Source organism: Papaver somniferum, chromosome 2 (assembly GCF_003573695.1).
Source record: "Papaver somniferum cultivar HN1 chromosome 2, ASM357369v1, whole genome shotgun sequence".
Taxonomy (NCBI): Eukaryota; Viridiplantae; Streptophyta; class Magnoliopsida; order Ranunculales; family Papaveraceae; genus Papaver; species Papaver somniferum.
Window position 1 is genome coordinate 66050616 of NC_039359.1, and position 15240 is coordinate 66065855.

General features: G+C 33.7%; 1 protein-coding gene and 1 long non-coding RNA gene across 2 annotated transcripts; one reads left to right on the forward strand and one right to left on the reverse strand.

The window, feature by feature from the left end:
• Window positions 1-2090: 2090 nt before the first annotated feature.
• On the reverse strand, window positions 2091-3226 carry LOC113353438. The gene is made up of 2 exons (XR_003361285.1): window positions 3087-3226; window positions 2091-2576 (listed from the first exon to the last, which is right to left on the reverse strand). It is a non-coding gene; the product is annotated as an uncharacterized LOC113353438 (long non-coding RNA).
• Window positions 3227-8447: 5221 nt separating this feature from the next.
• Window positions 8448-12797, forward strand: LOC113347897 (F-box protein At3g07870-like). The gene is made up of 2 exons (XM_026591586.1): window positions 8448-9806; window positions 12276-12797. Exon 1 carries the CDS (start codon window positions 8576-8578, stop codon window positions 9770-9772), a length of 1197 nt encoding a protein of 398 aa, XP_026447371.1. The 5' UTR covers window positions 8448-8575; the 3' UTR covers window positions 9773-9806; window positions 12276-12797.
• Window positions 12798-15240: the final 2443 nt, after the last annotated feature.

Consider the following 15240-nt stretch of genomic DNA (forward strand, 5'->3'; position numbering starts at 1 on the left):
CCATGGGTACCACCCCATTTGGGTGGGGATTTACCCGTAAAAACGGGAATGGTTAGGGTATGGGTAATGCCTGAAATTCTTGTTTCGGGGATGAGGTGGGAATGGGATTCAAGGTCCCCGCCCATAACCGCCTCGTAGCTTTCATATTTTAGAATTTATACTTTTATATAAAAACTTGTATCGTATTTATGTTTTGTGTTTTAATGTTTATTAAGCGTTCCAATAACTAAGGTATTTCTCTATGACTCTAAACCTTTATGCTCCCTCCGTTCCCTTTTAGATAATCCTCTTGGATTTTTCACGCAGATTAAAAAATGGAGAGAGGTATGAATATTTTCCATATATACCCTTGAGAAAAACCTTCAAACATTAATTGTTATTAGTGCATTTAAAAATAAACTTATAGTTCCAAGACAAAATGTTAGGGTGTATGGGTAGTTTTATGGAAAAATATGAAAAATTTCAAGTATTGTGGAGCAAGAAAATAACCCTAACATCTAAAATGGAACGGAGAGAGTATTAATTAGTGATCGTCGTTTTTTATAATTAATCATATTTTGAAATATATGGTGATGTATTTTTTTTTTCTTGATTGTGTGACCGTGTTAAGATATTTTCTTATCCATTCATCACTTGCACTTCTTTGTACTAATAACTTATCAAACACATTATCTATAAGTTAATAGAAAAAGGTTGAAGCAGATGATGACACGGTTAATGTGGTGAAAAATACTTAACAGTATTAAGGAATTAAGAAGTAGAAAGAATACTAATAATAATATATAGAACAATTATTTTCTTTGCTCATCTTAAGGAGAAATTCTAAATTTAAGGTTTTCGAATCCGTTGTTTTGAGATCATTGTTGTCACTTACATCATATATTAACTTAATATAATGGATAACCCATAAAAAATTTGCCACGTACGGGTATTTCCCATACCCTACCTTCCCCAATTCATGTGGATAATGGGGAGGGTATGGGTATTTTTTAACGAATGGGGCAATGACTGGGATTGGCATACCCGCCCTATCCATCCCTACTATTAAGTCTTTGGTCAGACTCAGTTGTGTATGTATGGTAAGGTTTAACTTAATCAATAAAAACTCACAATTCTACAAACACCACTTTTTTGAATTTCAAAAGAAGCTGATTCTCGTGTTTAAGCTCATATGGTATTTAACGAAGATACCGTATTATTTGGAGAATGAAGAAAATGGTAATGCTCATAATCAAAATCTCGTTAGGAATCGAAATAAAGAAACCTTAGATAGGAGATGTGGTTGTGAGTATTATAATGGTTTAGCTAATTGTTGGAACTTAGATGGACATCGAAAAAGTTCTGATGGTGCATTATGGGCATATTTCGCACTTGAAATTTGTAACCCTGGTAGGCTTGGGAATTTAATCATTGTATCCTGGATTCAGTTGAAGAGTATGGTGGGTGAACATATCTATGGGTTTCGACATAGATACGACCTCATGAACAATCAACTTAAGGTGTTATGCATCAAGAACCATCGATGAATATCAATATTATATCTATACAGTGGATAGTACTAAACCTTGGAAAGAGATTCATAACATGTGGTCTAAACATTGTCCAAGACCTTATTATTATTTATTTGGTAGTACAAGAAGCGCACCCATCTCTTGGACAAGAATATGGTGGATGAACATATCTACTTATTTTTGATATGGATACGACCTCATGAACAATGAAATTAAGGTGTTGTGCATCAAGAATTATAGGGATGAATATCAATATTACATCCATACAGTGGGTAGTACTGAATCTTGGAAAGAGATTCATAACCCGTGGCCTAAACATTGTCCAAGACCTTATTATTATTTTATGGTAGTATAAGAATGTAATGGAACTCTCTTTTACTGGATAGAAAAAGATAAACGCGTAGCTTTGGTATCACTCAATCTCCGTGATGAAAATTTTCAAATGACTAAACTTCCGGACGATGATGAATTTGTTTCGAAGTATAATAATGGGGACTTGTATCTACTGGAGTACAAAGTATATTTATGTTATTCAAGTATAAAGAAGAATGATCCTTATAAAGGTTGGGTTATACCACATTTATTGAAAGACATAATTAAACGTGTTTGGATTGTAGAAAATTTTCTAGAACAGAATATGAAGAGGGATATATGACTACACTGTTTAACAACTCTGATACACTTTTCTCAATAACATAAAAGCCTTTAAATAGGCATTACTATCTTGAAGGAACTCTTAACAAGTAACCCACTAAACACATTAATTCCTAATTAGTAGGAAATATACTCCCACATTAAAGACTGCCAATTACTCCCAGAATACTAGGACTAACATGTACTTACCAATCCTAAGTACTTAGGATTAATCACATATTTTCGTCAAGATTAAATCAATTAACTTAGTCTGTTTGGATTACTAATTCCAACACCTTCACTTAATTCAAACATGTTTAATTCATCAGTGTACAATTGCATCATCCATCATCCTTCATCATCATCATGAATCAGTGTCTTTGATTTGTTGTCGATATCGTCGTCATCATCATCATCATCATAATCATAAATCTTCATACATCATCATCATAAATTAAAAAGAAAACATGATCATCATTATTAGGCGATCAGTATCATGCACAATATAGACTGACATAACCTTTTTGAGCAAAATTTTAGAATCCATCTATATATTTTGGACAAAAATTTCACCAAAATTATTTTCGTAACAATTTCCTCTTATCAACAAAAACTATAATCAATATGTTTTATAAAAGAAAATAATTTCCACTTTAAAAACTTTTATCTTCAAAATGGAAACCATGTATTTCATAGATCCAATTCTTGGATTTTTTTTCTTTATCACACAATTCTTTTTTTTTTAGTTGGAAATCCTTGTTTTCCAAATACGCAGACACCAATATTTTTAAATCTTAGGATTTGAAAACATAAAACAAATGAAGAGAATAACTGAATATTACAGGACAATATATTACTGCTCTCGGTTTCTTTTTTTTAATCAAAACATTTTATTTTCTCAATTTTTTCACTCACAATAAACATAAACATATTAATATTTACCTTGAAACAAACCAAAAAGGTTTTTTGTTCTTCAAAACCTCTCATTTGTTTAGTAACTCTCTCAAATCACACCTCTGCTCCAGCTCTAATACCAAATATAGAAAATTTTCTAAGACAGAATATATGGAGAGGGGTGTATGACTACATTGTTCAACAACTATAATACTTAACATAAAAGCCTTTAAATAGGCATTACAATCTTGAATGAACTCTTAACAACTAACCCGCTAAACACATTAGTTCCTAGTTAATAGGAAATATCCTCTCACGTTCAAGACTGCCAATTACTCCCAGAATACTAGGACTAAACACTACAAGTCCTACGTATTAGGATCAATCCCATGATTTCGTTAAGATTAAATCAATTAACTTAGTATGTTTGCATTACTAATTCTAACATTGGATTAGTTAAGGAAACTATTAAGTCCGATCTTCCAAGAGAGTTAAATAATCCTTCTTTTACTACTAGTCTCGCTATTGTGACTTTCTCTAACCAGATGATCTTGTACTGGAGGTTTACACCATAAGACAAAATTGTGATGTTATCCGGTTCTATAATGTGCACTCGAAGGAATTAAATGAGGTATAACATCTTCATGAAGCTAAATATGACTATTTCATTTTAAGTTACGTGGAAAATTTTAATTCTTTAAAAACTTTGGTGACGGTAACGGTCAACGGAAACACGAGAGAAGTATTGAAGGAATATAAGGAGACCTCGGTATAATCATTTACAGACCCTGAGTAATTTTGATCCCATCATAACAAAGTAATGATTAAGTTTCATTTACCATGTTTGATACAAGATGAATGATCAATCTTGCTGTTATATATGATATTTTTTTTTATTTGATTGGTAGTATTGTTTCTTTGTTTCGTTATTTCTAGATATCTATGAATCAAATTCTTGCAATGAAAACATTTTAAGGTTACAAAACCCCTCTCTAGCATGTTTTATGTGTTTTTCTTCTGGACGTAGTGCAACAAATAATATAATCATGCTATATAATTGTACAATGTGTATTCCTTGAAGGAAATAAAATTAATATCCAATGACGGTGATGAATGATTGTTGTGATCTTCGTAAAACTTTTAGTTGTCCTAAAGGGTGTCTTCTCAAATTTGTAAATCACTCTTGTAAGACAAACTTTACCTCTCAAGCCTTTCTTTTCTATTACTACACCATCTATTCAGGTGTTATACGAGAAGTTCAAGAAAATAGTTATAAATAGTAAAACTGCAAAGACAGTATTCATGAGACCTGCTCGACCCAAGGCATTAACCACACAAGCATGGTGTTCCACTTGAGGAATGACTGTGAAATCCTTCGTCATATTGTTGAAGTAATTGATCACTTGATCTACCATGACATATTGAATACAAGCATAGAGCACAACAAGAAAAGTGAGTCCGTCGGGAATGAAACTTGCATTTAACATTTCATCACTGGCCATGCGTTCCATAACCGCTCATCAACAAAATCCAAGAGACGTTATTCCTTTGTTTCATATTCTCAAAGACATTATGAGCTGCGTCAACATCCCCACATTTAGGATACATATCCATCATACATATGGCCATATATATATATATATATATAACATAAAACATTCATATCGGTTACGAATAACATATGCATGGATCTCTTTACTAGACCTCAATGCAGAAAGACGAGAACAAGCCATTAAAACACATGATATTTGTAAACGCATTTGGAGTGTTAGAGAAAGTCTTGTGGTGGAATCTAACATATTCCAAGTGTGGAAAAACTGTGGGAAAAATTGTGGAATGTTAAGTCTAATGACTTCCAAGTTGGTGTGTTCCACACTTTTTCCAAGCCATGTTCTATGGTATGGTGGAATGCTGGGTGGAATCCAAAAGAACGATAATCAGATTAGCGACCAACATTATTCAAAATAGCGTGCTAATCAAAATACTGTTTAACGCTATTCATATTAGCGTAAGTCAAGCGCTATTCTGATTAGCTCTCTACGAGTGTTATTCTTAATCACGTTAAACGTTGATTTAAATTACATTCAACGTCTATTTATTTAGTTAATTATTTTGGTTCATATTTTTCTAAAAATAGAAATAAATAAACAACTTAAGAAATTCAAAATAAAATTATAGACCTGGAATTAAATATTTAAATTAAACTAATTTGAACTAAAAAAAGAAAGATAACTAATTTGAACCAAAAACATAAAAACATGACCCGTTTTTCTTTTGATAAATTAAAATTACATGGATTAAAACAACTAAAATTTAAATTACATTTAAATAACTACAATTAAATATTTAAATTAAACTACATTCGAACCAATAAACCTAAAAAGCAAGATTAAATCAATCTATCCAATTTTCATTCTCAAGCTTCATCATCGGTATGATCGCGGGATTTAAGCTTCGAGAAGGTTCTTAAGAATTTGGTAGACTTGATCATGTGTGAACTCTCTTATCTTAAGTTTAAAATATATAGCTTTGGCGTGCGCCTCCTACAAAATAAATAAATATAATCTCTCATATTTAGAAGATCAATGAAAATAAGAGGTCTCATTGAATAATACTTACAAATTCTTCTAACGTCCATCCTCTTATGGAATACTTTTATAAATTGATTGTATGATGCTCATATAAATTTTGGTTTCCTTTTTCATCGTTGCAAACCTATTTTGTATATTATGCTTTGCTCTTCCGTTTTCATTTCTAAAATCATCTATAAAGGCTTGGAACACCCTCTCCCAAAAGTTGCTAATTGTATCATGTCCAAAAATTGGATGAAGGCTAACTCTCGACCAAGCTCTTGTGATTGCTAAATCTTCATTTGTATTGTATGCCATACTTGTAATGAATTGAAAAAAGGTTTGAAATTTAAAAAAAAATAAAAATAGAACAGATAGAGAACAAAGAAAATCTTCAGATTTTTGGGATGGTTTGGTTCAAGCTGAAGAAGCAAATTTATAGAGAAGAGTTGAAAAACTAGCCACTGAAACGCTATTTTGATTAGTGTTTTTTTATGATCCATTAATTAAGAGGATCCATTGGAAATCCAATGGATGAGAAGCGAACGTTATTCTCAATTGCGTTTGACACTAATTGGAACGGCGCTAATGACATTTTCATCTAAACTTATACAGAAAACTCCTCGAGTTTTCCAATCCTTTACTTAGTTTTTTTCTAGTATTTCTCATTTTTCCTCTTGAACAAATAAATTTTTGGATTCACTTCAAAATGAAAATTGAAAGAAAGATATAATGAGTTAATCTCAAAACTGAAAGAAACATATAATGAAATTAAAACTTGATTGATTCAAATACTTCAACTACATTGATTCCACTAGTTCGAATTGAAGAAAACATAATTGAAACTACATAATTCAATAGACATTGATTCCACTACTTCAAATTGAAAAAAACATAATTGAAACTACATAATTCAATAATGACGAATATTAGGATTACTAGGATAGCCAAAGTTTACACCAAGTGTTCTAGGAGGATAACCAATTTTTTCCAGAATCCTATTTTGCTTATCCAATATAAATTGCTTCTTCCATTCCAGTAAGGTCTCAACCTCCACATCCAACAATTCGGGTTCGTGTTTCTCCAAAGCGAAATCCACAGATTTCTTGTTTTTCTCTGCAAGAGTTTGTAAATATTCTTCTTGCATATCCAATCTTGCCAAGTTCTTTACATTCTCGTCATAAAATGTTTCAATATACGGTCGGTTCCATCGTTGATAGACGGTCACTAAAATTTTCACGCTTAAATATCATTACTTAAGGCCATACATCAAGGTCTATGTCTTCTATGAGAAAAGACGTCAAAGTACGGAAATATATGTAAAACCAATACTCTAGAAGCATCCATATTCCACCAAAGTTTTTTCCACCTCTAACAAGCGAATTTATTTCATTATACAAGCGACTAAAATAAGCCGAACCCCAATCATAATCACCAATTACATTCAAATCACGCAAGCATTCTAGCCACCCTTTGCTCGTTTTTGTAGTAGAACGTGCTATTAAAACTTTTGAAATCACCCATAGTAAGAAATATCGAGTCACATGCTCCCAATTTTCTTCATTGACGGATTTTCCTTAATATATTTTGTGAGACACCTAATAGGAAAATACGGTTTTTTCTTGTTGTAATTTTGATGTCCATGCAAAGGGAACATTAAAGCACCCTTTATTTCTTGATTTTCTTTACGAGCCCATTCACTTGTAACGGTGTGTCTCAAGGTTCTACGACGATCTCCAATAGGAATGTCGGATAGGTGAACGAAATCCAAAGGGGTGAAACAAATTTCAAAGTTTGGGAAATGAAATGAATTTGTGGTATCCTTAAGATAATTGTTGATCACTTCTCTTCATTCTTATTTCAAAAAATCTGGCAAGCCTGGAGCTTTGAAGAACTAAAATCGTCTAGTTATTCCCAATTACTTCTAAACTGAATGTCATGGGATTTATCAGTTGGGTTTATTTTTTTAGCAATGTGTTTCTCGATCTTCCCAATTCTTTCCACTCAGTTGCATGTAATCATCCATAATCTATATAGAATCATCAAATGAAAGTAAGAAGCATGCAAAGTAACTATGTTGATCTTCTAAACCCTAAGTTTTCATATCAAATTCGTCATATTTGGGTTCCACAATCATATCATTGATCAAACAATCAACTATTTTTATCAAACCATGAAAAAATTCAAAATAAAAGGAGAACACAAATTAACTTACCTCTCTTTGGATTGTCAATCAAACTGAGAAATTTAAATATGATTAGATTCCTTATCAACCAACGAACAAACCCTTTGAAGCAATTGGTTTGATTTGATTCATGGTGGTGAGAAATCAATCAAAAGGGGGAAAACCAGGGTTTTTTACTTTTAGAGAAGAAGAAGAAGAGAGTAGAGCCCGACGATTTTCTGTAAGGAAAACTAGAAAAATGTTATTCTTATTAGCGTTTAGCGCTATTCTTAATAGTGTTCTGTGTTGTTCTTGTTTGACCGTTGACAAGGCCAAATGTTATTCATACTAAGATTTTATTTACGTTATTCTCATTAACGTCCAACATTACTTTCATTATCATTTCTAAAGTTCCACCACTACACTTGACCTTTCATGAACGATTCCAAATGCTGAGGTGGCGTGGAAGGTGGAAGATGAAATTCTTCCATCATAAGACTTGCTTTTAAATCCTCATACCAATTCAGAAAACCGTTCCATTGAAAGAAGGAACATAGTGGTTTAAAAACCGGCCGTTTATTCCGAAAGAACGGTCACAGAAAACGGATCAATTTCGGATCCCACTATATTCGGTTCTTCACTCACAGAACGATTCATTTCATCTTTACTCTTTTTTCACATTTCTTGAACCCTAAAATTTCTTTAAACCCTCCATCCTCTGTGAATCTTGAACCCTAGAATTTCTTTAAACCCTCCATCCTCTGTGAATCTTTCTCTGTTTAACCAAAAGGGGTTTTGTTTTGATGGAGTATTTCAATTCTCTGCCAGAAGAGATTACGCTGGACATTATCAGTCGACTACAAACCGAATGGGTTCTCGAGTGCAAACTGGTTTGCACAAATTGGAGAAATCTTATTCGCCATCCATCGTTCTCCAAAAAGCAATTACATCATCTCAATCATCCTGCGGCTGATTCTGGTAAGATGGGTTTCATTGCTGTTACTTATTTTAAGGGGGAGAATGAAAATTCTCAGTATTTTGAACATGAGAATTTTCGGTATTTTGAGTATAATGAAAATCATGAATCCGTTGATAGAATTACAAAGTTTAATTTCAAGCTTCCGTTTGGGAACGATATTGAATTTATTGGCTCCTGTAATGGTTTGATCTGTCTTCATCACAGCAGATACTCCTTACCAGGAAAAACTTGTATTTGTAACCCCATTACTAGACAGTATATTATGCTCCCAGAAATTAACATAGTTGGAATGGTTCGTGAGACAAATCATGGATTTGGTTACGTTTCTTCAACCAATGATTACAAAGTTGTAAGAATAATGTCTGTGGAAGAGACCAAGTTTAAGGAAGTTCACGTGTACACTCTAGGGAGTGGAAATGGGTGGAGAAACCTTGGAAAGTTTGATTTTGGAGATTTTGGAGGAGGTGTATTTTTCAGTGGAGCTCTTTATTGGCTGGACTATGAATTAAAAATGATAGTTCACTTCGATTTAGCTGAGGAAAAGTTTTGTAAACTTCCTTTGTCACCACCTCCTTTGTCAAACAGTGATTCTTATTATAGACTACGGGTTTTGGATGGGTGTTTGTCTTTTGCTATTGGTAGATATGACTATGAATTCGAAGCAACATGTTGGGATGTTTGGCTGTTGAAAAACACGGATGATAATCATGGCATGAAAGCGCGAGAGGGACTTCAGTCATTGGGTTGGAGTAAAGTGTTCAGGGCTTGTGGTGACGAATTGTTTGCTGTTACGAAGAGTTCCGATGTCTTAACTCACAGTGGTAAACATATAAACATTTATGACCCAGAAGCTTCAACCTTGAAAATGATTGTGGATCTTAAAGAATTTATTAGTGGAGTATTCACTCACAAGAACACCCTAGTTTCATTGAAAGAATTTGGGGAAGAAGGTATGAAGATAATGGAATCAGTTGAAATTGCAGAGTCAGAAAGCCATGATTGGCCTTTCAACCAGCTGTAGGAGGACGAGACCCTGGATACCTACGTATAAACTGGTAATTTTCGTTGAGATTTATTTTTTTATTAATTGGATAACAAGTAACCGTTGTGTGAGCCTAAATTCTAATGACATTATCTTAGTAAGTAATATATGTAGACTGCTGTTACTTTGTTTTTATATCATCGATCCAGCTTTACGTGGCGTTTTCTTACTTTCTTATTTTAGGTTAAGCTATATTAATTTGTTAACTCTTCAGTTTGTTAGTGACTTGACCTTATCTGAAAGGGAGAATATGATGTATACTTTAGTAACTTATTTGGTTTAGGCATGGGAGTCGAATAATTAAATGCTGATACAAGCGCCGAAAGTGGTTTCGAGTGAACATATATTCATCTTGCTTCTAAATGTTATTTGCTAGCTAATGTTAGGTATCCTAATAAGTTTGTTAATATTTGATTGATACACAACAAATCGTGTTATGTTTGTGTTGAAATCACTATCATATTACTAAAAATGGTAGTTATGACAAAGTTTGTCTTCATTCATCAATAAATTTCACAAGAACCTACAAACAGAGTTCTCCATGATAATATGTTTGCATTCTGTCATTAATTAACTATAAGCAACCTAATTGCTTGTCATCAATATCAGTCTTTTCCATCTCCATGGGAAGAATTAGTAAGCAAGATACCTTACAACATACTATTTGGATTCAGAACAATTTTCATTGACAGTAAGGATGTTGATTTCTTCATCTGAATGGATGAGTTTGCACATAAATTGTGGTTACTTACACACTTCATACCTACTTCCACAGTTGTGTCAATTTTTCATTTGTTTAACTCTAATTCAGTTAGATGCCAAGTTGCATCATTTCTTAACGCAAGAGTTTTCGGGCATGTCTGAGTCTGTTAACAATGGCATCATCTATGCATGAATCTGTAGCCGCATGAGTCAGTCACATTTGCACTGTAAACAGTCTCTACTTCTAAAGCTTTATGGATGTCTCTTTCCTTATCCTTCTATACCATTTATATTTTCCCTACTGTTGCTTCTCTAGAGATCCGAGTGAAGAATGCTTAGCTCACAGTGTTATCAGTTGGTCATGCTTTGCTCGTTGTTTTTTCCTATCAACTATTACTTTGTGTGAATGTTATGAATCTATAGCAAGTTACGTCATTCAGCAGTATTTCTGTGAGCTAGGGATGTTATGTTGAATTTAACATTTATAAACTGTTGAATGCTATCACTTTTGTCAAGTCAATTTACAGAAATATATTATCATCTGGCTCACTCGTAGGTGCTTCTTTACAGTCATGCTTTGCACAAGCTGTCGCACAAAATATGTGCAGCAAGATCAGTTGTATTTTATCTGGTTTATGAAGAAACAGAATAGTGGGGTAGGATTTTGCCTTAGATTTTGTGAGTCATGGAACTCGGGATGCAGTATGGATAGGTAGGTAGCCAATCTAGAAGAATTAATTTTCAAATTGTCGATAGTTGATAATAATCTTGCTAGGATGGAATTATATTACAGATGTGTCTAAATAATACCATTTGGTTTTGAGAAGTTTAGAGCGAACTTTTTCAGAATGAAGGAGTCCAAGAAACTCTCGTCATATGATTTCAATCTGCCTTTTCTATGAAGAAAAGGTTCCTTGCTTAGTTTGTTTATCCTCCGGGAGCTTCATTCAGTGATGATAATTTATGTTATTCGTTTGGAAAGTATCATCCTGTCATGTTCAGTTTCCTTTTTTTCTTTTTTCTTATTAGGTTGGAACCTTTTTTCTTATATTTCTAGGTTGGTTTATAGATATAGTAGGCGGTATTTTTTTTATTTTTATTTTCATACAAATTCGATTCTTAGTATATCGATTGATTTGAAAACGGATCCTCCAAACAAGAGTTCTTTGTGTTGCACCTGCTGGTAACCCACTAGTTGCTGTACTTCTATAAGTTTCTACACCTGCACTTCCTGGTATCATGTATAGTGATCAGCTGTCATTCCAAGTATCTAGAAGTAGAACAGTAAGTGCATAAATTGGATAATCACATGATAAATGCATTGAGATAATGTCAATGTCCAGGTCTTTGTTTCTTCTTCTTATAAGGGTTTGTCGGTGAAGAAATTTGGCAACTGTAGAGAGATGTGCACTCTTTCAAAAGATGAGTGATGAACGGTTTGGTGTTAGTGCTGGTAAAAAAATGGGTTGCTATGAAGTTATTGGGGTCTTCTAGTCTAGTAGCGGCAACTTTGTTGTTAAAAATTGAGACGATTCATAATCTGTTTTGCTGTACCTACGTTTTAGATTGACATGACTGCTATAGTCAATAGTGAATGAAGATAACCCTTAAAACTACTTCCGCCATGTAACTTGCATTCTTTCACGTTTTATCTGGAAGCAGAGATATTACACTGTTTTTGAGAATGTGCATATCCAGCCTGTCGACTTCATTTACAGATTAAACCTATATATTTACTGACTGGGAGATGACTAATTTAGCACAGAGAACTTGTATGCAGGAAGAAAAATGGATACCACCAGTCAAAGAGCAGCTAAAACTCAATTTTGATGCTTCATTCTTGAAATCTACAGATGAAGTGGGGTGTGGGCTAATTTTGCATAATTATGCATGTGTCTTTGATGGAGTAGATAAGGAGCAAGCAGAGGCTCTAGCAGGGCTGGAAGCTACTAAATGGATTAAAAGCAAGCATCTCTGGTTTGTATTTGGAGGGGACTGCGGGAATGTAGTAGAAGTAATAAATGTTTCATTCACTAGTGTTTCTTGGACTACAAATATTAGTGTGATCGGAAATGTTCCTATGCTAAAAGGATAGCTAATGAATAGTCGGCTGACGAGCTTGCCAAGTATGCTAGAGGTCAGAAATTATGTGATAGTCAATGGTTCGTATCTCCACCTTCCTGTAGCATCAGGATCTTGGAGGAACAAAGGAACGTAATTTCTTAATTTTGATGGAACTTATTTCTTGTAAAAAAACGGATATATCACAAAATAGATTTGGAGTCTCGATGACAGATTTTAGATTATGTTGTTGAGAAACAAATTCTGAAACGCAAATAATTTTAGACCTGGAGACCTATATCTGGGTCTTAGCGCTGGTTTTAGCTCACTTGGCACATTTTGGTCACAAGAAAATTTATTACACCACGGTCCTGTCTAAACTCACTGAGGCAAAAATTAGTCTTTTTTTTTTTGAATTCTTGTACCATCGATGGATCACGCTGAATTGTAGCAGAAAGTAAATTTTGGGTAATAGGGTTTTTTCCGGCTATAACCCCTACAGATTTTGGGATAATTTTGGTTCCGACTATTTTTTTCTTTTTTTTTTCATAAAAGAGGATCAATCCTCAGAACATTACATTAACATAACCGATTTTGGGTATCGGAAACAATTATAAGATTTTTTCAATTTCATTACACAATCATCTGATTCACAGTGACTCCTCTAGTTCTTGACTAACCATTCAAGATTTACAGATTTAAACACCATTGTAGAATTCCCAAAGAACCAAATAGGATCACAGGGAAAAATTAGTTTTGAAACAAAACTAATTTGTTTGACTGCACAAAGCAGTGGTTGGATCAGATCCAGTCCCATGATATCACAAACATGTACATCTAAGTAACATGATTTTAAGTTTTTGAAGTACCAGTATCTACAGAGTTTCAGGTAACATGAATCCAAGTAACCAAGGCCTTCTAAATCGGTCTTTAGTTTTCTGAATCGTGACGAGTTGGCATGAATCGGTGTAGGAGTCTTTGTAGCAGTTGTTGTAGCTGATGAACATGCAGATGATCTTAATCTTGTTTCTGTTGTTGTCTTTGTTCCCTTAGATATAGTTGATGATGTTCTTGTTGTTGCTGGATCTGATTTTTCTCCATAAATAACCATTATCTTCCACTTGAGCATATCTTCAATTAGAAGAATAAAAGAACAGCCACAAACCCAAATCTGCGGAAACCCAAAAACTAACTAAAAGATCTAAACCTAGAATCAGTTGTTTGAAAACAAACAGATTCAATCCTAAGAACTGAACTAAAAAGCTATAAAAAGAGCAAATAACAAAGATTAAACTAAGATTGACAATGGGTTGAGCTTCTCCAGCTCAAATCTGCTCTGAGGGAGCCGATCTGAGCAGGAGAAGGCTTTGGATGTTAGGGTTAGGAAAAGTTCAGAGAAAAAAAAGAGGAGAGGAAAGAGAGAGAGAAAAAAAAATCTAATATACGAACATTAGTACAATGGTCCCTAAACTATACCTCGGTTCCAACTGTTCTTTACTATTGGGGATATCCTTAATTATACAAACGTTGAACCGCAATGGCGCAATCCATTAACATTATCCGCTTCTTAAACCCAAGATTTTCGAATAGATTCCATCGTTTGTAAATTCCATCGTCCGTATATATTTCTCAGTTCAACTAGATGGAGGTTTTAATGGAGTTTTCGACACCTACCATTAGAGATTACACTTGACATTTTGAGTCGAGTAGTACCAACTGAATCGATTCTTGAATGAAAATTATTTTGCACAACTTGGAGAAATCATCTTCGTCGTCCATCATTCTCCAATATGCACTTACACCATCTCAATCATCATGCACCAGCTGATTCGGGTAAGATGAGTTTCATTGCTTTTACTTCTCATGGGAAGGATAAAAAAAATAGTATTTTGAATATAATGAGAATCATGAATCCATCGAGAGAATTAGAAGGATCATTATGATGTGTCTATGTTCCTTGCGAAGGGTGTAAAGATTGAATAAGAATGCGAACTATCTTTGGTTTTTATAGCCTGGATAATTTGGGGCTTATATCAATTATTTGAGGCCTACACAAATTTTTTTCCCAATCAGAAGGAGGATAAGGGGTGCCTAATTCGATGAAACTATCAATTTACCTTCCACTAAAACCTAATTTTCTATTTTATTAAATTTCCATTTCATTTCTGTTAAAGAACCGCTCGGTCGAACTCATAAGTTTTGCTATCTCAAGCTTGTTGTCAATATTAGATGTGCAAAACTATATCTTGATTTAAGTTCTATTGCATAAGATAGAAATTTCTCACTTAAATCTGGTAGCTCGGAAGTTTTTATACACACATAATCACCAGACTTTTCATCTCCTACGAAAGGTTTTTCAGAATCGAGGTCATTGATCATCGGTACATGATTTTTCTTGATCTCATCTTGAGAATATCCAGAAATATTTTTAACTGAGCCGGTATAGCTCGATGAGGATGTCCCTTCTAAGGATTTCTTAAAATCAAAACTTCCAAAGTCTTGTTTCACGTTAATTGAGTTTTTCCTTCTCTTTTCCTTGATCTTAATTTGACTCATGTATTATAGGTTGGATCGCACCAAACAACTTGTTAGATCTTTTTGTGTTTGCCTGCTCTAATACCAATTGAAACTAAGAGGGTACCCAAATACACCATGTTTTTTTCGTTTCAACCTATAAGTCCGAT

What these genes read in the sequence shown, in the direction of transcription:
- LOC113347897 (XM_026591586.1), top strand. Translation starts at nt 8,576, where the DNA reads ATGGAGTATTTCAATTCTCTGCCAGAAGAGATTACGCTGGACATTATC.